The sequence below is a fragment of the Meles meles genome, chromosome 12 (genome assembly GCF_922984935.1).
Source record: "Meles meles chromosome 12, mMelMel3.1 paternal haplotype, whole genome shotgun sequence".
Lineage (NCBI taxonomy): Eukaryota > Metazoa > Chordata > Mammalia > Carnivora > Mustelidae > Meles > Meles meles.
This window is the reverse complement of record NC_060077.1, coordinates 82,697,629-82,724,019: the sequence shown is the minus strand read 5'-3', so window position 1 is coordinate 82,724,019 and position 26,391 is coordinate 82,697,629. Positions and strand designations below refer to the sequence as shown.

At 44.9% G+C, this 26,391-nt stretch overlaps 1 protein-coding gene across 1 annotated transcript in view; it reads right to left on the bottom strand.

Annotated features, from left to right (window-relative positions):
* PHLPP1 (PH domain and leucine rich repeat protein phosphatase 1) overlaps positions 1-26,391 on the bottom strand; it is a 208,308-nt gene that overhangs the window by 5,760 nt on the left and 176,157 nt on the right. The window contains exons 11-14 of the mRNA XM_046025178.1: positions 23,308-23,508; positions 20,190-20,352; positions 11,280-11,410; positions 6,745-6,849 (exon numbers count right to left, since the gene is read on the bottom strand). Of these exons, the coding sequence (XP_045881134.1) occupies positions 6,745-6,849; positions 11,280-11,410; positions 20,190-20,352; positions 23,308-23,508 (600 nt within the window). The remainder of the gene's footprint in view (positions 1-6,744; positions 6,850-11,279; positions 11,411-20,189; positions 20,353-23,307; positions 23,509-26,391) is intronic.

The window sequence follows — 26,391 nt, the reverse complement described above, 5'->3', positions numbered from 1 at the left end:
CCGCCCTCCCCCCCCCAGGCTTCTGATTTTATTTCTGAACGGCCGAGAAAGAAAAAGAAGAGGAGGTATGGGAAATAGAACAAGATGTATGGACGGTATGAATCCAGACGTCCACAGGCATCCCTAACACGCTTATTAAGGGAACTTCCACACCGGGCAGAGCTGGAGTACCAACCAGGACGCTGGGCCCTTTTGTTATGTTTGTTTGTGTTTTCTCAAACAACTCACAAAGGCAGGGCAAAAAACAAACAAAAAAAAGCAACACACCAAACCAATGGAACAAGGGTATTCAGACACCGACTGCTAAGAGGCTTGGGTCACAGAGCAAGCCTGAAGCCGGCCCAGCTTCTGACCCGGAGGAAGTTTCTGGGCTTCGGGGGGGGAAAGAGCCAAGGGAGAAGGCGTCCGTCGGGGCTGCAGGCGGAGCAAGGGAGGTGGCGTGCGCTCCGGAGGCCAGCAGGGCCCCCGCACCCTGAGCCTCTCCACAAGCACGTTGTTTCCAAGTAACTTCACTGCGGCCCACAGACCTCCCGAGGGAAACCCCGCGAGCACAGCAGACGGGCAGACACGCGAGGCCAGGGCACCCGGGAGCGCCGGGCAACCTCAGGCAGGCGCGCCGGAACTGGAGTCTTCAAGGGAGGAGAGAGAACAGGAAAAGCCTTTGAAGAATTTCCTGGTTGAAGAGATTTCAAATCTGATGAAAACTATCAACCTACGGACACAAGCAGCTCGACAAACAGTAAGCAAAGAAAACGGAAAAGCAACAGCAGCAGCTGATCGGCAGGACTAAGGGCGGGGAGCAGGGAGAGGAACGCAGACACGGACAGGAAACAAGGGAACACAGCAGGGCGGTGTCTTCAAAGTACGGACAGTAAGAACCGGTCAGCCTGCATCTCTCCATCAGTGAAAGTTGCTTTCTTCTCTGCCTACTTGTTCTCTCTCTGTCAAATAAATAAGTAAAATCTTTTAAAAAATCGCTTTCAAAAGTTAAGGTGCAATAAAGACGTTTTCAGATGCACAAAAACTGACCACCGAGACCGGCCGTGTAAGAAATGCAGAAGGGGCACGTGAAGCAGAAGAAAATACCAGACGGAAATGACAAGAGATGACAAAGAGATGAGTAAATATAAAACTCATTCCAAAAATCATTTTCAAGCAGTGATTCCCAATGGGGGCAATTCTACCCGCGGGACACATTTCTGATTGTCACAGTTGGGAGGGACCGTGCAGCTGACATGTGGTGGGCAGAGGCCAAGGGGGGCAGTTTGGCCTCCTACAAAGCACAGGACAGTCCCTCCCTCCCTGCCTGCCTCTGGCTCAAAATGTCAATAGCACGGACGCTGAGAACCACTGCTTTAGAAAATGACTACTAAAGTAAAAATGATGACCGTGTATTTTGGGGTTTTTACCGTAAGTGAAACACAGCACTGGCGCAAAGACCAGGAGACGGGAAACGGAGATACACACTGTAAGGTTCTTAGATGTAAAGTGATAGATTAACTTATTATTTGAAGGTAAACTATAATTAAAGATATACTACAAATACTGAACAAAAGGCGTAACTAATAATGAATAAAGGAAATAAAATGGAATCATAAATCCAAAAGAAGAAAAAGGGAAAAGGAATAAAGAACAGATGAGACAAAAAACAGTTGGCAGATTTAACCTAACCAGATCATTCCATTAAATCTACCAGTGGTCTAAATACCGCCCCAGAAGACAAAGACTGGATTGGAAAGAAAAAGAAAAAAAAAAAAAAATCAAACAACAACAACAATAACAAAAAAAAAAAACCCCAAACCAAGATCTAACTATATGCTGCCTGTAATAAACCTACTTTATATATAAAAAGATTAAAAGTAGAAGGATAAAAGATATACTAAACTAATCCAAAGAAAACTGGAGAAGATACATTAAGATTAAAGTATACTACAGAACAAAGAATATTACAGATAGTCATTTGATAATGAAAGGATCAGTTCATTCATTATAAAGCTATAACATCTTAAATGTTTATGCACTTAAGACAACTTTGAAATACATGAAGCAAAACTGATAAAACTAGGAGAAACAAACCCATAATTACAGTCTCTCAGCCAATGACAGAAGAAGCAGATCATCAGTAAGAAACTCAAGACTTCAACATCATCAACCAACTTGATCTAATTGATATCCTACCCCAACAACAAAATACTCATTTTTTCCAAATGCACAGAATATTCACCCAGACAGACCATATTCTAGGTCATAAAAAGTCTCAAAAAATTTAAAGGATTCAAGTCATTCAAAGTACATTCTCCATATTGGAGAAATTGCTTAGAAGGAAATTCATAGCTCTAAATGCTTATATTAGAATATTAAGAAAAGAGCAAAACAAACTGAAAGCAAGCAGAAAGGAAATAATAAAAATAAGCCAAAATCAATGAACTAGAGATCAGAAATAGGGGGAAATCAACAAGACCAAAACTGGTTCTTTGAGAATATAATAAAATTAATTAACCTCAAGCCAAACTGATCACTATAAAAAGACACATTACCAGTATCAGGAAGGAGAGCACACAGATCCTACAGATTTTAAAAGATAATATTATGAACAAGTCTGTCAAACTTGAAAACTAGATGAGTGGGATAAATTCCTTAAAAGACCTGAATTACCAAAGTTCAGTCTAGAAGAGATAGATAATCCCACAGCAAAGAAATAGAATGTACAGTTAGACACCAAAGGAAATTCCAGGCCCAGATGGCTTTTATTGGTAAATTCTACCAAACCTTTATCAATTCTGTACAAACGTCTCAAGAAAACTAAAGAAGAGGAGAAACACTCCTCAACCTGAGTCCAGCATTACCCTGATGCCAAAGCCAAAGACATCACAAGACAACTACAGGCTAATGTCCATCATGAACACAGACGTGAGCAAATGGAATCCAGCAGCAAATGAAAAGAATTATACATCATGCATGACCAGGCAGAATTCATCCTGGGCATGCAAAGCTGATTCAACATTCAAAAATCCATGGAATTTACCATCATCAACAGACTACGGAAACAAACATATGGTCATCTCAACTGAACGCAGAAAAAGCCTATGACAAAAACATTTAGCAAAGCATGATTAGAAGCCAATTTTCTTAACCTGATAAAGGGTGTCTACAAAAATACCTTCAGTAATCATATTTGACATGAAGGAATCTGTTCTCCCCAAAGATATGTGGATGGATGATAAATGCATGGGAAGAAGGTCAGCATCATCAGCCATCACGAGAAGCAGAATTAAACCACACTGAGCTATGACTATTAGAAGGGCCCAAACTTGCCACCACCACCTGACCACAGGAAGCGCCGGTATGGATGTGCGGCAGGAATTCTCACACGTTATGGCTGGGAATGCAACACTGGAAAGGAATCTGGCAGTTGGGAACTAAATACATATAATCCTACTCCTAAGTATTTACCCAAGAGAAAACAGGTTCGCACAAAAACCTGTACACGGCTCTTTAGAGCCTTAACAGCTGTACTTGCTAGGAACCTGGGACTCTACATCGATTTCAGATGGTGAACGGACAACGACAATACATTCATGCAATGGAGGAGTACTCAGCGGCAAAGGGGAACTAACGTGTGACATCACAGATGAATGTCAATGCATCACGCTAAGTGAAACAAGGAAGACTGAGGCGGCGTCTTCTCTATTATTCTATTTATGTGACATTCAACAAAAACAGGTCGAGAGCTGCCAAGGTCTGGGGTCAGGAGGAGAACTGACAACATGGGGTCACGGGAGAGTTCTGGGGGTGCTGGAACTCCTCTAGAACTTGACTGTGGTGGTGTTTACACAATCACGTCCTTTCATCAAAACCTACAGGGCTGTGCTCTTAAAAGGGTGCATTTTATTGAATATTAATAACTTCTTATTCTGTATACATTAATAAGAACAGTAAAGTACCTATCTACATCATAGCTAGACAGAGATAGGAACCTGAAAAAAACCTTAGTTCTCCCAGAGTTAGAGGATAAATAGTCCTAAGAACCATTGTCCTTAACAACAGCTCACGCTCACACGCCCGTTTACAGCACGTGTTGTTCTAAGTACTTCACATATGGGTGACTTGGGATCCTTACAACAACCCTATGACATGGACAGGCACTCCTTTTAGTGCCGTTCTACAGCTGAGGAACTTTAGCCAAAGAGAGGCTGAGTAACTGCCCAAGGTCACAGAGCAAATACGTAGGAAGCTCAGATTCAAGCCAGGCAGCCCGGCTCTTTCGTCAGTACTCCGAAATCCTTGCCTCCATTTATTAAGGAAAACAAGTCCTCCTAAGTTCCATGGCTATTTGTAGCAAAGTAAAATTCAATAACCCTAATTCTATCTTCCTTCTGTAAGCTCCCCTCGCTAGTCAGAATGAGGGTATGCATTAAAAAAAAAAAAAAAACTTTAAAAAATACAGTAGTGATTCTTTTCTACTAAAACTTCCTGTTTTTTAGTCTGAGAAAGAATCTAAATTATTCAGTTGCAGCTCCCTGCCTCGGTTTCCCCAAAGGATCTGAAATGACTGGCTGGGGAGGCAATGCCACAAGCCCTGGGGAGGGGAAAAGAACAGAGATCTGGGACCGGAAGGCAGGCACAACCCCTCTCCTTCCTTCAAGATGGCAAGCCTCAAGCTTCTTGTCTACCCGACCACTTTGCCAACAATTCAAAACAGAACAAAAAACCAAACAACGCTTGCGAGACTTCTGGGAAAACCAAAGGGCAAAAAAGTAAGGGGAAGTGAAGTGAGGACCCGGGTGCTGTGGACGCTGAGGGGCCGGTAACCTGTTCTTTAGTGCCGATGGCGGTGTGCAGTGCGCTCGCTGCGGGACCGTTCGCTGAGCTGTGTGCTTACTGACGTACTTTTGTGTACCTACGTTACACTTCAGTGTAACCTTTTTTTAAAAAAGTTGGGGCATCTGGGTGACTCAGTGGGTTAAGCATTTGACTCTTGATTTCAGCTCAGGTCATGATGTCACGATCTCAGGGTCATGAGATCACCCCCCCCCCCCCCCCCCCCCCCCCGTTGGGGCTGGGTGTGGCCCCTGCTTAAGCTTCTCGCTCCTTCTGCCCCACCCACCCCCGCCCTGCTCTGGCACATAGTCTCACTCGGAAAAAGTAACGGTGGAGGGGGAATTATGCAGAGAAAACAGGTCTAATTGTCTCTTGATTCATTAATATAGAGGAGTAGATAACACAATTTTAGTATCCAGAGATGTTTAAGAGCCAATCTTGGGTTTCGCATCAGTGTTCTGGAATTCGGAAGCAGTTTCACATGCTGCTGGTTATAAGCAAGACCTAGGTCTTTTAAAAAGATCTCCAGAAAGGAACTCTGAGTGCTCCAAAGAATGTACTAATTTCTCCCCGAAGGACAGTGCTAACACAAGGCAAAGTACACAGAACTAATAGAATGACTGGAGCCCGGGCACAGCTGGTTATCCCGCCTTCACGGGGCGAACGGAGCAGAGGTGCTGAGATGAGGCTACTCTTCTCTAGACAGCACAATGCCACGTCCCACCCTTAGGGAAAGAAGGATCAACGAGTCAGGTCCAGAACTTGATTCGGATTTCTGCTCAAAGAAAAAAAAAAGGGCAGCATGGCAACTGCAAGTCCATTTTTTATTTTCCGTGAAAGAGATTCAGCTGGTCAGTGGTTCCCATTCCTGGACGCACACTAGAGTCACCTGGGGGAGAGCTTAAAACACTCTTAAACACTGGGCGTAGGTTAAAGATCGAAGTTCCTCACCCGACCGACTCTAACGTGCACCCGGGGTAAAATGTTCGGTATTGCGGAGTCGTCTTCCACTTTTGTTCTTCCCTAGTCTCTGTATTTCATGCTGTGATACCTGAGCTAATGATGGCTATTCTAATTTGTGGGAGGCTTTCCTTTTCTGGTATTTTCTGGTACTACTTATTAGCTCCTCTTCATAAAAAAGCAACCTGAAGAGCTTGATTCAGTTCCCAGGAAAACCAGTATTTGCACCTGAGACAAGGAAGAAAGAAACTGACATTGAGATGGACAGGACCTGGCAGCAAGACAAGCAGCTGACGTCACAGGGAATGAACCGGAAACTCCTGCCAACCTAATTCATTCTTTTTAAAAGACTTCTTCATTCATTTTAGAGCGTGTGCATAAAAGCCAGTGTATGAGCTGGGGGATGGGGGTGCAGAGGGAGAAAAAGCCTTAAGCAGAATCCCTGTCGGGCGCAGAGCCCCATGTGGGGCTCCATCCCAGGACTGGGAGATCACGACCTGAGCTGAATCAAGAGCGGCTGCTTACCCCGCCGAGCCGCCCCGGCGCCCCCGCCCCGCCATCGTAGGCTCTAAGACACCGCTCCACGGGGCCACAATCACCGCCACGTCTCCTCGAATACTATCCCCGGTTTTGCTTGGTAAACAGGCTTCAGACAAAGATAGACTTTTCCAAAGGGCAGGGATGCCTTTCAAACCGGAGGCGTTCTGCAAACCCCGGAGTCTCCTGTAGACCGAATGTGCCTGTCACCCTGTCTCCTAGCAACATGGCTCACAAAGACAAGAGTGTGTGACGCCACGCACGGCTTAGCTCACGGTTCAAACGGAAGGCCTGAGGTGGCCTCCCTTTGGGGAATCCTGCTCAGATCGCTGTGACACGGGGCAAGTGTGGGCTAGCACTGCGTGTCTCCCCCACCACAGGAGGGGGGCGGCCTCGAGGTGCTTCTCACGCCCAAGTTTCACCCACTTGTTTTTCACCCCCGAGGCTTCGGTGTAGCCGTGGCTCCAGACAGCTGGGGCTCCAGATGCGTCTCCCGAGGAAGGCTGATCAATCTTGAAGCAGCGGATATTACTAATGAGAGAAAAGGAAGGGACGGAATCATTAAAATCAAATCCGTGTGAAATGCTACCTTTCTTTGAGAAATGAAAAGCACCTGCTAAGTACTCTGTACTTAGCATTTGTGTTCCATGCAGCTAAAATACAGCAGGAACTAGCTGCTCAAAGTGAAATCAAAGGGGCATGAAAATTAGTTTTTATCAGCATCCTAGGGTGGGGATTTGAGACCTTTACACATCCCACTTGGATGGCTGCTGCCTCCTGGAAAGAAGAGGACCGCTTTCAACCTTGGCGTAGAAAACGTGACATTGGGTGTATTCTTAAAGTGTGAATACCCAGATCTGAAAAGTACGAAACCTGAGCCACAATACTGTATTTGAATGATTTGAGAGAACGCCGCAACATTCATCCTCAAATCCAATTTCTGCCCATATCCCCCCTTCCGTTATTTCACAAATACTGAGGAGCTTCTGATTCTTTGCTCACTTGTAGCCGTTTGTGCTAAGACGAATATAAAATTATGAAATAAGGGGCATTTCAATAAATCACACACTAACTCTGTGAATGTAACCTGGGAGACAAGTCATGTCACCTCGCTGTCACATGCCTCAACTGGACCGAAGACAGAAACTCTTGAGTGGGGTTTATTAAAAACCACCCTACTAGGAGGTACTCTGTGCCCCCAAACAGGAAGTCCTACGGCTGTGAAACAGTTTTTTTTAACGGCTGGCTACCACACGGTGAGATAAATCCTACTTACTTAAAAACTGCCACTAGTTTTCCCCTCTATTATGTAAACAAGAGAAAAAGCTTACATATAATCTCTTAACACAAACACTTTTGTCACGACCCCAAGAATTTAACTCCAAAATACAACAAACACTGAATATCCTTCAACTCTAGCAAGTAAATCGATATCTAACTGCATTCACGCTGATTCTAGAAATAGCTGGTTGCAATTTCTTTGAAATTTAAAAATATTTCGTGAAAGAAAAGTTTCTACTCTCAACTACCAGCAGGCATTCATTCTTCCCTTTATCCTAAACTGGAAAAGTGTCAACAGAAAATCCCGAAGTAAAACTAATACCTTATTTTATAGCAGAGCTATAGATTCTCTTTTCAAAGTTTTCAATCCTAACAATAAAAGAGGGACAGTTAAAAAGATAGGCTGGCATGAGCTGCTGTTCCTGTGGCCTGGCACCAGATTTCATCCATGCAGAATGGTAAGCAAGTGAGATGCTTTCTGAAGGCCTACCCAAGGTTCACAACTGCGCTACCTTTTGGAATTCCAGAGAAAAATGAAGGGCTCATTTCTAAAGATATTTATACTTTTTATAGAACACAGAACCGTCAAAGAAATAATTCCATTTCCTAGCCTGAAATTAAAAGAAAAATAATGCTTAAACTCCCCCACCGGTCCCTTCTGGTGAAGGGGGTGTTTCGCCCTCTCTGCCGAGCTGAACACAGCGCAGCTGCGCACAGCGGTCTGCCATGAGCTGAACGTTGACTCTTGCTCGTCTTTACGTAAGTCCAGGAGAACACGGGCGCTGGAGCTCGGTCACACAGAAGAGCCACCATATGTACTCGCCGTGGCTCGTGCCCAGTAACCAGGCCAAGCCTCCAGGAGCACAAGAAATACTACATTAGACATGGAAACTCTCCCACGGTATGAGGAAGGCGCAGCCCTCTTGCTGTCAAACAGAAGGCAACATGTTTACATAAAAGTGTTACAATTTCATTGCTACCTTTTTAAATCTGAGAACCCATGTGTTTCTTTGTAGCAGCTCAGGCCAGACGGGCATCATGTTCACCACAGACTTTAACAAACAGATTTTTCTTACACACGTATAATAGTGGGGGGTAATTCTAACTATGTGGTTTTGCATCTTTTTTCTAATTAAGATTCTCGCTCCTTCTGCGCCCCCCCCTCCCCCGCTCTGGGACATAGTCTCACTCAGAGAAAGTAATGGTGGCGGGGGGATTCTGTAGGAAAAACAGGTGTCATCACGAAGTTTTCCCCACGGCAATCTGTGTCCATCCTAAAGATAATTAGACATAGTGTGATGACTACCTCTGTGCCTAAAATGAGCCCATTTCTGGTATTTTTTAGAAATAATAGGAACAGAAATAGAAAGCCTTGGTCTAAGTATGTGAATATTTTTAAAAGCTTCATACATAGATTCAATAAATTTTAAGAAAAGTTATGTCAATTTACAGTACTCCAGGGGTACCAATTTGAGGGAGGAAAATGTTATTTAAATATTTAATATTTCCTTGATATACTAAGGCTGAACATCATGTTTTCATGTACCTATCTGTACTTCTTCTGTGAAATGTTAATGGTCTTTGCTTGTGTGCTATTTGAGTACTCATAAGAACATTTTCTGTCGAGAACATTAATGCTTTTATTTTTCCTCTTTTTGGGCCACTGTTTCTTCTTAGTTTGTCACTTGCCTTTTAGAGTTACTCTTGCTTCTGGAAAGAAATTTCAAACTTTTCTGTATAAAACATATTTTTAAATATTTAGAACATAAATATTAAACCAATCTTTATATATTGATTTCTCCTCTTGTGATCCCTGCCTCCCACCCACCCCCAACCCCGCCCACATTTTCTGGCCTAAAAAGTCATATATTCATAGGGTTTCTTCTTACTTTTAGAAATTATTTCATTTTATAGAGTTAACTCTTTAATTTAGCTGGAATTTATTTTGGTGTGTAATACAAAGTCAACTTTTTCCTCCAAATGGCTATTTCCATTTATTAACTAATTTTGATATAATTATTTTTAACACAAAATTTCATCTGTTTGTAAAAATACTCCAAAGTTACCTGTATAAAGATGTACTCTAGTTCCGAGAAGCCCCTTGGCAAGTATGTAGGCCATCCTCCTCATCATATAGATGAGAAAACTAAGGTCTGTACAGACTCAGGGATTTGGGCCAAGGCTTCACATACTGATAAACAGTGGAGAGTGCCTAGGTCCCCTGCGGCTTCCCTACGACACTCTACTTAAGCACTATTCTTCAATTATATATTGAAATCAATTAAGTACCTAAAACCAACTGGCAGTAATGAGGCCAATTCTATCTAGAAATCACCTTGAGTGATGTTCAAATTTTGGCTTGCACTAAAAGCCTAGGATAATATTAATAGACCATTAATGTTACTTGCTTTTAAAATTCTACTCTTTCTCAGTTTTTTCTGAGATAATAGTATATGACTTTCAACAGCAGACAGTATAACAGGGTTTAAGCATAAACGGCAAACTAATGACTACTGTGTATCAATGTCCAAGACTTAAAACCGGCTGCAAAAAAACAGTAAGAATTCAGAAAAGTTTAAAGAAGGTAATGAAGACCATCCATAATCCTATTATCCAGAGAATAACACTATTGTAACATTTTTTTTCTGTCTTTGCAGGCATTTTCCAGGTGTACACAAGCACACACACCCAATGCACTCATTTTTTGCAAAAAAGTGGGAACATACCATACAACCTCCTCGTAAACATTCTTCTCATTTAACATCATATGCAGAGATCTTTAGTTAGTAATGTAACTCTACATCATTGCTATATAGTATTCGATTGTGAAGCATAATTCAAATTATAGAGTATATAGATGAGTTATATATATGCTCTCTATATAGTTATATATACTACATAGTTATATATACTACTAGTATATATACTAGTTATATATATATATACACACTACTAGTATATAGTTATATATACTACTATATAGTAGAGTATATAGATGCTCTACATCACTGGCTATATAGTATTCAATTGTGAAGTATAATTCAAATTCTCTTGCCATTTAGAGTTCTGTGATAAACAATTTTTTAAAGACATTTTTTTCTAATGAAGTTTCCTTTAGTGTTTTACACAGTGAACCTGTAAGTCTCTACTGACATCAAGAATGAGACGGTATCAAAGAAATTCTTTCCCCAAGCAAGAAGATAACTTAGCAGGATCTAACTACCCCACACTGCCACTTTTGCTTAAATAATCTGGATTTTAGTTCCACACTGTGCATTTCCCCCACATTACGCATCTCTTTCCAAATCATTTCACAACATTTGCATTAAGCGTCACACCACGTTACCAGTAACTGGGATGTAAATTTAGGTCTTGGCTAGTCATCGCTCTCCCCTTCCTGTCCATCCCCTTCTCCCTCTCCATGTTCACTATTCTTGTTCTCTTTTTGTCTGGATACTTCCTCAGGAACGTTCTGACAGGACACTTGAGTTTCCAAGTATTCGAAATTGGTTTTGGCCTTCCATGGTGGGAAACTACAGACTCACGAATCCCCGCAAACGTGTGCAGATACAACCAGCAAGTCAGCAGGTCCTTCATACTCTGTTCAATGTTTTCTCGACATTGTAAATCCCGCTGTCCGTGAACACGGACGGGGCCGCCGCACACCCCAGAACACTTACTTCAGCAGTTCCAAGGTCTTGTGCTCGAGGGCAAGTCGGGGGTTTCCCGTCAGGTCTAGTTCTTGCAGTTTTGGAGGCAGGTTTTCTGGTAAAGTGACTTCGCTCAGCTCGTTACAGCTCAGGTCCACGCACTGAAGGACGAGGGGAAACAGGAAGTGAGGGCCTGGAGGGGGGTTCGGGGGGTCCAGGGGGCTCTGTGCTCCCACCCGCTGCCCGGAGAATCGTCAGACCATTCACTGCCACGATGCTGGCCAAATGCAGAAAAAACAAGGTTGTCCGCTACCCTCCCATAAACACTTAAAACAGATTTTGCTAAATGCAGTTAAATGTTTACTGTCTTTGACTAACGCAGAAAATTTGTGTTCATTATTCTCCCCATCTTTATCCATTTAAGCTTATCTCTACATTAAGAAAATAAGCATTAACTGAAAATCCTAAGCACGGTTTTCCTCCTTGTTCATAAAATCTCTGCACCTGTTATGGCCACGGGGGTTACAGTTGTAACATCAAAATGGAACAGTGAAGGGCTTTCTTAAACCAAAACACTCGTGTAATGAGGAAAGACAGGGAAACATCCAAAATGAGAAGATAATTCAAAAGAAGCTGAATAAGAAACTGGTAAAAGATGAGCTGGTGGACATATGCCTACCATACGCCAAGGGGCAAAGGCGTGAGTCCGATGTGAAGCCCACCCTCCAGGCATCCACTACCGGAACTCTCCCACAGCTCCGGTCTCATCTTTGGAAAACAGCCACAAAAAGGGTCAGCGTATTGATCAGAACAAAAAGTAGGTGTTACCTGTGAATGGGGAAAATACGTCCTTTCTCACAAAATCTTGTAACACTTAAATGAGGGAAGCCCTAAAATGAGGGGCTGCATTTGTGTGATGGGAGCAGGGAACGAGGGTAGAAGGCAGCTCACTGGGTTCAGGACAGAACAAGAGTAATTGGCAATTTTTCTGGATAAACGAACATGTAACTCACAATTCGGCAGAATGGGCAGGAAGCGTTTGAGTATCTGGCTTGGGACGGTGGCTTATTATAATTTAAGAAAATGCCTCGAGAGCCTCTTAAAGACTTTAAGATAGTTTGAAGGGCAAACTGTATCCAAGAATTTTAGAATCTTAAAAGTGGACAAACTCATTTTTATTTGGAAAAATTCTTAAGTCTATTATGGATTGGGGAGGGACAGACTGAATAAAGTGAAAACCTGCATTTTTGGAGAAACAGATTCTCAACCGACTCTAAGTGATGCAATGTTTCCAGACAAATTGCTTTATTTATACCCTGCTCCCAAATGGAAGCAATGATATAAAATTATATTGAAATTTAAAATAATTACCCTTTATTATGAGAGCATTATAACCACATTACAAAAAGTTGGACCATCAGAAAACCTTAGAAAATCTGCCTGAAATGCAGCACCCTAACACAACCAGTGTTCCTATTCTATATCCTTGCAGCCTTAGTCATAGAAATCCAAACTGTTAAAAAACGTAACGGGAGGCACGATTTCATCACATTTCACTTGTTCCGTATCTGCACTCCCTTCACCTTCGAGGCCCTTAATACTCTAAGTACATAAGTTCACTTAACCTAAACACCAGGGAAACTCTCCTCTCTTTTTTGTTCTCCTTTTCCACTCATAAATAACGGTTGCATTAACAGTCAACCAGACTTCAGTGAAAAGCTGGTAATACTCATTACTGACGGGCCATTCGCCCAGGACGTCCATCAGCACAGAGAAGACAAATGGTTCCTACACCATGTGCGGCGCAGTGATGAGACCCAAGCTTGCGAGCTGGCGTGCGTGCCTTAGAGCGAGTGATCGGCAGAAACAAATTCAGGTCAGAGCAGGCATTACAGGGAAAGACTAGAGACCTTTCCGAGCAGTACTGAATTTTATGAGGTTGATAAGCAACATTTTTCTAATGTTACCTAATGGCTTAAACTTCCACAGCTGTGCAGTTCTAACTGCTCATCGTTTAAATTACGAAATTATAAAATGAGCTCAGTAGGGTATGTATTTGTAAAGACAGTGGGGCGCTATCTTTATGAATAATCGTCTTAGGGGTGCTTATCAGCATGACGACCCCGCACCCCCCCGCCCGGACCCTCCGCGCACTGCAGCCAGCTCCTGCGCCCTGTCCCACCCCACCGGTGCTCCCGGGAGGCCTGGGACCGCGTCCGCCTCTGCTCCGTTCTCGCTTCCCTCTGACCCGCCCCTCACGGTGCTGTCGGGGTGACTCTGATGGGCTGTATCCCATCTGATCACACTCCGCCTTGTCTTTCAGTTGCCCCCTACCGCCTTCCAATCTGCCACCAGACTCCTCGGCGGCGTGTCAGACAAGGCCCTTCCTCCGCACCTCTCCCCGCCAGCTTGCTCGCGCCCCGGGCTCAGCTGTCACACTTACTCCCAGCTCCCGCGCGCTCCTGTTCTTACTTGTGCCTCTGCACAAACCACGCTCTGGGGCTGCGACTCTTCGAGCTTCCCTTGCCTCCCACCTGGCGAAACCTGCCTTGTTCTTTTAAGTCTCAACTCAGTGCCACTTCCACTAGCATCTGTTTCAACTGATGCCCCCGATTCCATCCTTCCTTTAGACCACGGTCCTGGGTACAGGCCCTACGGCGTCTCCCGCACGCTGGGTGCTGGGTGGCGCAGAGAGCGGATGCCCAGCGAACTCTTGCCTTCCAGCGCGGAGCCGGCACCCAGCCCGCTGCCCGGGGACGGGTGGACAGTTCTCTGTTGAACGGAATACGCGCACGAACCTTCTGAGAAGGTCCTTGGTAATTCGGCCAGGATGGGAACTGAGATGCACGTGCTTAGGTTAAATGCGGTCTGGAGGAAGTCATACCCCAGTGCGACACCTTCTTCTGTGGCAGACAGTTGTGCACATCCAAGGAGGTTTGCTATTAAAAACTACAGGACGCTGGTACCCGGCGCTGACCTACTGGCATTCACGTAACAGTAAATGCTCTACTTACGAGGACTCTTTCCTATTCTTTTAACAGTTCTCAACACACACTTGTTGGCTGAGTGAGTGTAATGGCTACCGCTGGGAAAATAGAAAATTGGGGGGTGAGACTGGAGAAAAACACAGTATTTGCATAGTCTACGTTATTTAATGTTTCTTTCTATATTGTTTAATGCACTAAAACTTTCTTGAAAAATACATTGTTAAGTAGAATGTTAAATCTGCCTATTACATGACTAACAGAAAGTTACCTCTCCCTCTCTCAGGCCTATTCTCGGACATAGCTTACAGAAATTACTTGGCTATCACACAAAATTCTGGAAAGAATACTCAAAACAGAATCATCCAATCCTCGGAAAAAGTAAGATAAGTCATAGCTGGAGGAACTTATGACTTAGAGGAAAATTACTGCTAATACACGTTTAGCTAAGAGCACAGGAAAATAACCAGTGCATCTTAAAGAGAACTGGGAACTGATTTATCATTTAAGCATAATTATCACCAAAGTTCCAATATCTTTATTGTGTTTTCCTCACAAAGCATTACTAAAGACATAGGCATGTCTTTTTTTTTTTTTTTAAGAAGATTTTATTTATTTATTTGACAGAGAGAGCACAAGTGAGCACAAGCAGGGGGAATGGCAGAAGCAGAGGGAGAAGCAGGCTCCCTGCTGAGCAGCGAGGCCGATGCGGGACTCGATCCCAGGCCACGGGATCATGACCCGAGCCAAAGGCAGCCACTCAGCCACCTGAGGCACCCAGGCATCCGGTATATCAATTTTTAAAGAAGATTTATATCCTGTAGAGAGCGAGCACGAGTGGGAGGGGCAGAGGGACAAGTACAAGCAGACTCCACACTGAGCATAGACCCCGACCTGGGACTTGATCCGAGGACCCAGAGATCCTGACCAGAGCTGAAACAAGGGTCGGATGCTTAACGGACGAGCACCCAGGTGCCCCGGCGTATCCGTTTTCACAGCAGTGTGTGCTGTAGTACCGGCCCGGTCGCTGCCTGTGCTGCCGGCACGCAGCAGTTTCATCTCCTGGCTCCGAGCAACCACAGCCGCTTGCTCCACGCTCCGGAGCACAGCCAGCCCGCCGGCCCGCCAGCCCGCCAGCCCGCCGGCCCGCCGGCCCGCCGGCCCGCCAGCCCGCCAGCCCGCCAGCCCGCCAGCCCGCCGGCCCGGCCATGCTGCCCCACAGCTCTGACAGGTGCGGGGGGTGGGCTCCCAATCACCTCTGCATTCCCTTGCCCTTACACGGCGAAAGCTGCTGATGTGATTATTTCTGTCATTATTCAGACATGTATATTGTTTAAACGGCCCCACCTTTCATCAGGGAGTTGCAAAAGGCCTTTAATCTTACATAAAGCCTCCTTCTCTATTACAAATACTGTGATTTTCCTCTGAACAGTTTCACTGATTTTCATTATGAATTCATTAAGAAGCAAATAAATGCAAGAAGTCATCCAAAGGAACATTGATTTGGCGCTACGAAGCGGCAGAGGATAAGGCAGACATCAGGGATCCACAGAGCGAACCCAGCCCCCCTCTCCCCGGGAACTCCCAGGCCAGAGAGAATAAACATCCTACTCCAGCGGCAGATCAACACAGACACAAGTGTGCACGGTGGACACAGCAAAGGGGCCACTACTGAGACCTCCGAGAGGGATTTTCAGGATGGGACTCTGGTGAGAATCAAAGTTAAAGGTAATGTTAGGAAATCTCCTAAATAATTATCACTGACCCAGATTCTAGGACCATAAGGTTCCTGGCTTTCAGATACGCAGTGTAAATGCCTCGATGACCTTTCAGGTCTATGAGGTCGGCTACTCTACCCGGCTCACCTCTACCTGGTCCCTATCTGTCTTCATTTGCCATTACCCTACTTTTGGAAGAATTAGTCCCTTTTCTTTCATCCTTCTGACCCAGCCATTTCCCCATGTTCTTTGTGTCTTTATCGCCAAGCAGGATCTCTCTGTCTCATCTCACCTTAAAAACAACAGCCAAGAACAGTTTGACTCCAAGGGATAGCCAGCTTCTGCAACCTTTGTTCTCTCAAGAGTGTGGCGTATTAAACACACCTCATGCTTCATGTCCCGGTGAAAATAACACAGATCCTAGCGATGAGTTCACTCACCTTATCTAAGTTGTCCGTTACTGCCTAGGACAACATGAAAATAATCTTCTGAAGATTTAAAACATTGAAAGAAATCTTGATCATCCAGTAATTAAAATCAAGATGCCACAGGAACATGCTAAATTTAAAACAGCAGTTGCTGATGTGGTGTCAGAACTACAAATTTCATTCACTGTACCTGTCACCCATTCATCTACTTAAGCCACACTTCAAAAGAGGTTAGAGTAAGTCCCTAATTGGAAGTTACTCAACCAAAATCTTAGGAAACCGAGTGCCATATTCATGGTCACTTTTGCTATTGGATTCATTATGAGTCGCCAAAATGTGGACTTCAGCTGAGGACCAGCCAAGCCAAGTCTGAGTTATGGTGACTCCGGCATCGTGTCTTCTCTAGCTCACTGAGAGCTGATCTGTGTCCAGAGGGAAGCCTGTATTTTAGAACCAGGAGAGAATACAACCTGCTCTGGAATTCTGGACTGGAGGTAGAGAAGATTCATTTGAAAATGCTAAACAAAGGTGAGGACAGTAAAACCAAGGAACAAAAGTACTCTGACTTTGGGTCCACTTGGGCTCACCGGAAAATTCTGAAAATACATGTTTTCTTACTAATAACGTATATGACCTTCCTGCCCAAGTACAGATATCGATCCCTGAGGATGAGCAGCTCTCACTGGAAGTACCACAGTGAAAAAAGGCCAGACCTAAATTTTATCCGAGATTAGAAGGTGCATATGGTTTCTGTTTTAGGGGTACATGAATAATGGCTTAATTTTTCAAGTTAAAAAAATATATTTTAGCACATGTATTTTAGCAGGGGAACTTGTTTACCCTTTCAAGTAATAATTGGCTTTGAAGCTTTGGTAACAAAGCTATGAATAAGTACTTGCCTTTAAAGTCTTAAAAGAGGGGCGCCTGGGTGGCTCAGTGGATTAAGCCGCTGCCTTCGGCTCAGGTCATGTTCTCGGGGTCCTGGGATCGAGCCCCGCATCGGGCTCTCTGCTCTGCAGGGAGCCTGCTTCCTCCTCTCTCTCTGCCTGCCTCTCTGCCTACTTGTGATCTCTCTCTCAGTCAAATAAATAAATAAAATCTTAAAAAAAAAAAAAAGGAAGAAAAAAAAAAACACAAAGTCTTAAAAGATGAGCCGCTCGAAGAGAACAAGCTAGTTAAACATACTAGGGCCTCTCCCTCTTTAAATCATGTTCCCGGCTCAGCTTTTATAATTGCAATGATCGTCATACCTTTTATGAACTACTTCACGATTACTTCACTTTATTTTCAACCAGCAGTAGGAATATCATCAAGGCTTATCAACTCAATAATAAAATTTTACTACAGGCTCAGTAGTTCAACTTAGGACATTAAAAACACGCTCATTTAGAGCTCAGTTTGCAGTGAAGATGCTCATAGGTATTTTATCACTTGCGATACAGCAAGTCTTTTTACCAAGAATTTTCTTCTGGGTGGTTTAAATGTATGTAAATACTTACACTGCAATTTAAAATATTGCCAGACGTCAGAACACTGACATCCTCGTTCAGTTCTGAAACAACAGAGCTACTACTTTATGAACGCTGTCTGCCCAGGGCTGCAAAATGTATGCTTCTGTATGTGAAGGATTGTTGATACGGCTCACCAACACTCCCACCCCAAAGAAAACCCCCAACAAGACCTCTCTCTACCGGTAATGGAAGAGCTGGATCAGAAAGACGGGACAGGGGGCACCAGGGTGGCTCAGTGAGTTAAGCCTCTGCCTTCAGCGCAGGTCATGATCTCAGGGTCCTGGGATCGAGCCCCACATCGGGCTCTCTACTCAGCAGGGAGTCTGCTTCCCTCTCTCTGCCTACTTGTGATTTCTGACTGTCAAATAAATAAATAAATAAAATCTTAAAAAAAAAAAAAAAAAAGTAGTACCCGAAGTCAAACTTTTAAAGGAGCTGTAGTCAGGTGCGGACAGACGTCAACAGGGGAGATGCTCAACAGAAATAGAAGGCACCAACTTTAGAATCCAGGAAGCCAAGAAGAGTCTAGGAGCGAATTCATTTTCACAGAGCAAGAGTCAGATTTTGCAAACTCTAGTCAAAACCTGAAAAGTTTAAATGTCTACCTGTACCTGTACTTTTAAACCAGATACTTAAAAAAAAAAAAAAAAAAAAAAAAGCCTAATCCACAATTTAGAGTTGCGGAACATTAAAAACCAGGAGCAGAAAGGACGACCAGCCAACGGGAGGTTGGCCGGAGGCTCCTCCCTTCTTGCCCTGGGTCCCACCGGGGAGGGCGCGCGGAGGTCCGTGTGACAGGCCCGCGCAGAGAGAGCACAGAGTGGCCCCGGGCCCCGCACGGGACAGCACAGGAGCCCTGGGAAGCTTGGCTGCCAGGCTGGTGCTGGAGGCAACGACGTGTTTGTTACGGTCACAGATTCCCGTGTTTTGCTGCCCAGCAGTCAGAACCGCTGCTCTGTATAATCAGCACCGCAGCCGCACCACATCCAGCGCCGCAGGAATCATAGCGAACCTTTCCAGAGTTCTCGCTAGGGCCACCCCACTGCGAACGTGCACACGGGCTCCTCCCTGCCATCCTCCCAGCTGGGCCATGAGGAAGGCCCACGCCCGCCCTCTCGGAGCAGCTCAGGAACCCGCCGCTGGGGTCCAGCTCTGGGTCCGTCTCCCTCCCACAGTGTGGAAGGGACGATGTGGGCAGTAAAAGTGGACCCTGGCTGCTGGCTTGTCACCCAAGTTCTGCACGGCCCGCGGTGCAGGACACGACTGTGCGCTCGCAGCAAACACATCGCGGGCTGCAGCACACACAGGCACACACTGAGGAAATGGCGCGTGCACACCTCGACCACGCACGTGTACAGAAGCGGCTGTGATGAAAGATGACGGGGGTTCAAGGGTCTTCCAATGTCTCACACTCGCTTCAATCTGAGACACAAAGCTCCTATCAGAAAGTCCCTGAAACACGAAGAGCGGCCAAGTAGGACGCCTTCTGCTCCTTTTAGATTAGAATGTGCTCCAGGTCTAGAACCACCGAGTTATGTCATTAAGCACGAAACCGATGATCAAAAATACTAAGATGCAAATGAAAAAAATCCATGCTATGTAAAGAACTTACTTCTGCGCCAAAAGAACACGCATAAGAAGTTGTCAGACGGCTTTCATTCGGGTGCCCTGGTTTCACCTATGGTTTACCCCAGTCAGGAGTCGGGAACTGCCGACGGCTTCTGCCCCCAATTTGCTGTCTTCGGGGACACAAATCCCTTCATTATTCAGCACCCCGATATCAAACGGGGGCAGCATCTGTTCTGCTAATCTCACTAACTGGAAATGAGTGTTTGGGGGCAGTCCTGATGCCATATCTGTGTGGGGACTTATTTCTGACCGGGTGCCGTGGTGTTGGGTGCTACTGAACTGGGGGGAGTCTGGGCCCACGTGTGCGAATGCTACTGTTAACTTTTTCAAACTGCGGTCGGAATTTGAGGGACAAACTCTTCGAGCCTCATAACCACCCTGGAAAGGAGGACAGTACTGTTAGAGGGGAAAGTTATTAGGTGACTTGACGGTTAGCCTTAATTCACACAGCAAGTATGGACAGAGCCCAAAATAGAATTTTCCCAATTCCTAATCTTTTTTTTTTTTCCCTCTCCCTTGTTGACTCAATAGGGAAGCCCAGGAGTTAGGAGGACGGGACAAGGAGGACTGAGCCTTCAATCTAACGAAGGTGCAGACATTCCGGACTGATGAACTGGAGCAAACAGCTCTTTCCTGACCCGCAGCTGGGAGTTAGGGATCAGGCACGCACCTTGATTTCCGGGAGCTGCATCACCTCGGGGAAGGCTTCGATGCAGTTCGAGTGCGCAATCACGGTGTGCAGGCGCCGGCAGTTCATGATGGTCGTCGGGACGGCTTTCAGCTTATTCCCACTGATGTCGATTTCTTCGAGCTCCTCCAGTTTCGCCATTTTACTGAAAAAGAGAAAATCCAAGCCGGAGGGGGCCAAAAAAGAATCATAAGGCAATTTAAGAAAAAAATAATACATAATGAGAATAAAAAGGGCGTTTACTATGAGTCTAAAGATTCTTTAGAGGACGACGTGTGTAAGATACCCTGTGTTAACTATACCGCAATTACAAAAAAGAGATTCCCTTGCAATAGCCATTTTAACAAACGGGACCATTTTTCACCACTGTTTCTGAGTGTCGAAGTACTTTAACACCTCCTTTCGTACCACAGAACAGAAACTACGAACTTCAACTCTTCAAATGAAACCAAAACAGGAAAATGGTGTCTTCCTTTAAAACTCTGTGTGTGAATGCTACGTAGCTTAGTCCAAACTCCAATAAAAATCCTACTCGAGTGTCAAAAGCCAGTGTAATTGCTTTAAAAGAACTCAGTGTGAGAAGGATTTCTTTGTACTGGCACTGAGAACTCCAAGGGGTGTAGAGGGGAACGGGGCTCTAGATCACATGAAGGTGTGCTCTCTCCTAAAACCCTACTCCCCAAATTCCTCTGACATCATCCGTGATGGCAGGATGGTGGGGAATATCATCTGGATCCTTTCTTGACCTTCTGGTGGTGCCTAAGTTCAAGCCACTCCCAAAAGAAATTTTTCCTACCTCCCACTAAACATCTACAAAAGCAGACTCTCTCTAACCTCACTTTAATAACGTGCCCTAATGTATCAACCACTTTTGTTTAAGAATGTCTTTTATCGTTCAACCTTAATCTAATACTTGATCATCAACCATCGTAATAATTATAGTAACCGAATGAAGAAAATTTGTTAGGGTTTCCTGCCTTTTCTGTTTATCTGGAGGAAATAACCTTCTACCCCTGCAATCCTATAACAGCATCTACCACCCCTCGGACTCCTTCTATCACTGGTGGTGCTGGACTCCAAAACCCATAGGATCCCAGTGAGTGTAACGCAGACTTATAACCTGAATCATTTAGTTTACAACTGTCGATACCTCCGCTGTTCATTACGGCTCCAAGTGTCCTAATAAACTTTTAAAAAATTGAGCAAGAAATCCTTTTATTACTTTTCTTCCTGCCATCTCTCAAATATAAAGGCTATCTTATGTGCTTATCTTGAGAGTAAATATGTGCCGGAGATAGAGTAAGAACGAAGGTTTCATCTGACGACGTCAGGTCCTTGGACACCCCAGCAGCGACAGCGTCGTCTGGGGTGTGCGGCGGACACTGTACACGTGGACACTGAGGGGACCCAGCTCCCACTGCCTGAATCGGGGAGACGATTACTTTTTGGAAAGAAATAGGGAGAAATCAATACGTAACGGGGCATGAAAATGACCGAAAGTATAGAAATCAGGCCCAAGAGAGAAAAAGTTTAAAAAGTTTCCATCCGTCAACACACAAAGAAGGCGCTCAAAGGGCCAGACCGCTGGAGCGTGTTCTTAGTTGGGCAGCCAGCTGCGGCGCGCTGACCCCGAGCCAGCCCTCACCGGAGATGCGGGCCTGATGGGGACCAATCACAGCTCTGGCTCTTAAGGAACTCGGGGTCGTCAGGGGAGATCCTGAGCCACGTCGCAATCCCCAAGGAGACCGAAATGACAGCAGAATGGATTTTTATGAGGTGTATAAAAAATTCTCTGTATTTACGCTGATTCTAACTGGCATGGGTCACGGCATCAAAATTTGAGTTGATGATCATTTCCCCTGCGGGGCTTGTCCACCGTCTCAAATAGGACCATGAGTCCTTTCGGAGATATAATTGTTATGTGATGACCGTGTTTTCCTTCAAAAATATCATCTCCTCGGGGCGCCTGGATGGCTCAGTGGGTTAAGCCTCTGCCTTCGGCTCAGGTCATGATCTCAGGGTCCTGGGATTGAACCCCGCATCAGGCTCTCTGCTCAGCGGGGAGCCTGCTTCCTCCTCTCTCTCTGCCTGCCTCTCTGCCTACTTGTGATCCTTCTCTGCCAAATAAATAAATAAGATCTTCAAAAAAAAAAAAATCATCTCCTCATTCCAGAGTACACAGTACTGTACACAGTAAAAGTACATAGGAGTAAAGTACACAGAAGACAAAAGGTTTAATCATTAACATCAAATGAGAGGAAGAAGTAAAGAAATAAAGATATACAACCACAGCAAACCAGAGCAGTACTGGAAGCCAAGGCATATTTGCAATGCAGAGTGAGGTTGCAGCAGATTCGCAGCCGTGATGGCAGTGGGAGGAAGCTGTGCCAATGCTTTGCTCTGTCCCGGGGCTGTGCTGCAGTTAGCAGGACACCAGAGAGGTTAGTGTTTGCTTCTTTGATGTGTGGGTGTGTGTCCCAAGTCCTGACTGGTTGGACAAATGCCAATGACACGGAAAGCGGAGTAAATCTTTCCAGGCTTGGTGTGGGGATTTAGCCAAAGTTAGATGCAACGCCGCTGCTCCCCAGAATTAGAAGTTCACATTACAACAGAATTAAAATTGGAATATTCTGAGAGCCATAAATGATTTATAATGCCACAGGGTGTCTGTGGTTGCACAGACCACCGCTGTTTTTTACACCACAGCACAAACATACAAGCCGGGAGCTGATTAAGAACCGTCAGGCATCCTGCTTTATGTTCTAATTCCCCCACACCATATTAGGGTGATTTTTAAAAAAATAAATTGGTTAAAAAGAGCCAAAAGCAAAAATACACGCCCATGAAGCGACATGCCTTATTTCAAACTCACAAGTGACATTGTAGTGATCGGGGCTTTGGACACATTCATATTAGAAAAACGATCACATTTCTCTTTGGGGAAACGTTACTCGTGGCTTGGATGAAAGACAGCTGTGAACAAGGTGTGGAGGAACGAGCCTCGCACGATCTGGGAAATAAACATTTTATCTTTCGCCTTTCCATCTATGAGTCCATTCTCAGACACGCAATGGAGAACGTCGCTCCAGGATCTTCTTACCTTGCTGGGAAGCTCTGAAGCCGGTTGTAGGCCATGTGAAGGATCTTTAGATGGGGGTGTCCTGTCAGCAAGGGCACGCATTTGTCCGTGAGGCTGTTATTGGTCAGATAGAGCTCCTGTAAGATGCTGTTCGTCTCTTCAGAAAGAGTGGCCGGAGGAAGGGTTTCCAGTTTGTTTGCAGATGCGTTCAGGAACCTCAGGCTGCGATGACAAAAGCAACAAAATCCCGCTGATAAGCCAGAGGCCTAGCCCTGAAGCCTCCGCAAAGCTAGATGTTTTCTGACTGACAGAGTTTCCAGGGCACCCTGGAAACTGGGTTTAGAAACACGAACTTAAAAGTAGGCCCTGACTTTACCAACAGGCACACGAATACACGACTTCGCTATCTTCGATGAACCCGGTGACTATATGTGTTAAATATAAAAATGGAAGCACAAAGGTGAGAGGAAGTCATTAATTTTATAGCTGGTAGGGAGTGGGAGGGAAAGTGATAAGGTGAAGTTATTATTCTGTCTTAAGGAAGAGAAATCAATCGCCTATTTTTAAATAAAAGAACCCTTAGAGTAATAAAACAATTAGACAGGAGGGCCACAATACAACAAAATCGCACAGTGACTACGTCCTTTTCAGTACGGTGTCCAGCCACTTCGGACTGACCTGTATTCACCACCACAGGCCGCACTCTGCTCTGTACTGAAACGACAGACTACGGCACGGCAGTGAGAAGTGGCACGGCGACCGCTCCCGTGAACAGAGCAATGACGCCGGACAGAAGAGTGTGAAGGTGCCACTCCAGAGGATTCGCTGCACGAGTCAAGATCATCAAATTCAAAGTCGGGCAAAACTACAGTAGGGAGCGTCTGGGTGGCTCAGTCCACTCAGCGCCCCACGCTTGACTTTGGCTCAAGGTCATGATCTCAGGGTCATGGGACAGAGCCCTGATTTGGGCTCCATGCTCAGTGGGGACTCTGCCCGAGTTTCTCCCTCACCCTCTGCCCCTCCCCTTGTACACACACACACACACACTCTTGCTCTCTAAAATAAAGAAATAAATAAATCTTTTAAAAAAGAACCCGAACAACTAATGTATGCTCCTAGAAGTCAGGGAAGGGAAGTAGCATGGAGAGGGCTTCCAATTTTTCTAATACAATAATGCTTTGGTTCTTGATTTGGGTGCTGGTTACACAAGCATGTTCACGTAATTTGTCAAGGGCTATACACACGATTAGGCTCCTTTTCTGTATTTATATTATACTTCATTAAGATTTACATTCAAATAAACGAACAAGGTGTCTACAGTACCAGGTGCCCAGATGAGAGAGTGGAAACTGGCTGAAGCAGGAGGAATGGTTTTAGGCCCTCGCTAACTAAAATCACATAATCCTTCCACAGTTACTGTGAAACAGAGAGAAACGTAAAATGCAAAGCTGGAGAACAGAAGCACAGTCCCTGCTGCAACGAGGCTCCAAGCCACTGGGAAGAGCAGGGACGGACAGAACAGGGACTGTGCACGGCTCCTGAGTCCCACAGGGGACCTTCCAGCCTCGCAACGGACCCGCACCGTGTGGTCTCGACTGGGAAGCTGCAGCACCCTGAATGTGAAAAGTGGTCTGCCCATCACACTCTGCACTGCGGTTACCAAGGTCAAAGCAACCTTGCCTCCCCACCTGGAAAAGCCTGATAATGAACCACCTTTCTCTGGTTTCACAATCACTTGGGGTTGAAACTTCCAGCGTCCAATTCAGGACTACTCTGCCATATGCTAGGAAAAAGGAACAAAGTCTTCCTTAAAAAAAAGACTATGGAATACGTGGTACAGTTATTTTCAACCCTGGACAAAAAGAAGGCTTTTTATACGGGAGTCATCACCAGGACTCTCACGCCAAGCTCTCAATCCACCAGTCCTCCCCAAACCTGCAAACCCCCCCCCCCCAACGACATACTCACACACACACTCCAGTTCCACTACTTGTCTAAGGAAAAGCAGCTTCCCCAAAATAGAACATTTTCCATTAAAGAAACACGTATTCCGTTGACATTTAAAAAAAAAAAGGAAGTTAGAAAGGGCTGTACAGACCATAAATAGTCATGGGAAATTATAGTCGTGTGTGCTCCACAGAAGAAAATAAAGGTCATTCATGCAGTTTCTGAAATGGTTTTGAACTAGGAAGGAAACCAATTTCAGCACCACAGTTCTTCAAAGTATTTTTATGAGTCTGTTTCATTAGGTCCCACTTATATCACCTGACTTAAAAACCCTGGTAAGAGTTTCTTCGGTGAAGGCTTAGAACAAATTAAAATGTACTGCCTCGAACATCATGGCTGAGCTTGGCTGGGAAACTATATGACAATCTCATTAAAATGTAATTGTCTAGGGGCGCCTGGGTGGCTCAGCGGTTTAAGCCTCTGCCTTCGGCTCAGGTCATGATCTCAGGGTCCTGGGATCGAGCCCCGCATCAGGCTCTCTGCTCAGTGGGGAGCCTGTTTCTCTCTCTCTCTGCCTGCCTCTCTGCCTACTTGTGACCTCTCTGTCAAATAAATAAATAAAATATTAAAAAAAACAAACAAACGTAATTGTCTAGGCAATATACAGTTCCAGACAGGAGAAGAGAATGTTTGAAATGAACGTTGAAATGAACGAGAAATGAATGTTTGCATATTTTCAGGCCAAAAAAGGAGGTAATGTTGTTTTGAAAGGAAAAAAGACTGACCAGTGAATACTCACCTAGAAAGCTGTCAAAGGGACTTTGAAAACCCCTCACAACCTCTGAATGAAGGGAAGAAAGTGATTTCCAGAGAGACTTTTCCTCTCATCTTGTTGAAATTTGCTGCACTAGAGGAGGTATATACTCTTTGGTGGGAAATTAAGAGGAGGGAAAAAAAAAAAATCCCACATCTTAACCCTCCAGGAAATGAAACTAAGTTGAAACTACATGGGCTGGTTCCAGAGGATCTGAGTTGAACTGAAAGGGCCCGACTGAATCATCTTGTTAGTGAACACTCAGAGAGCAGAAAATTGGGAGAAGATTTTTGATTATAATGGTCTCAGGAAAATTCAATTCAAAGACCGTCTTCTTAAAAATA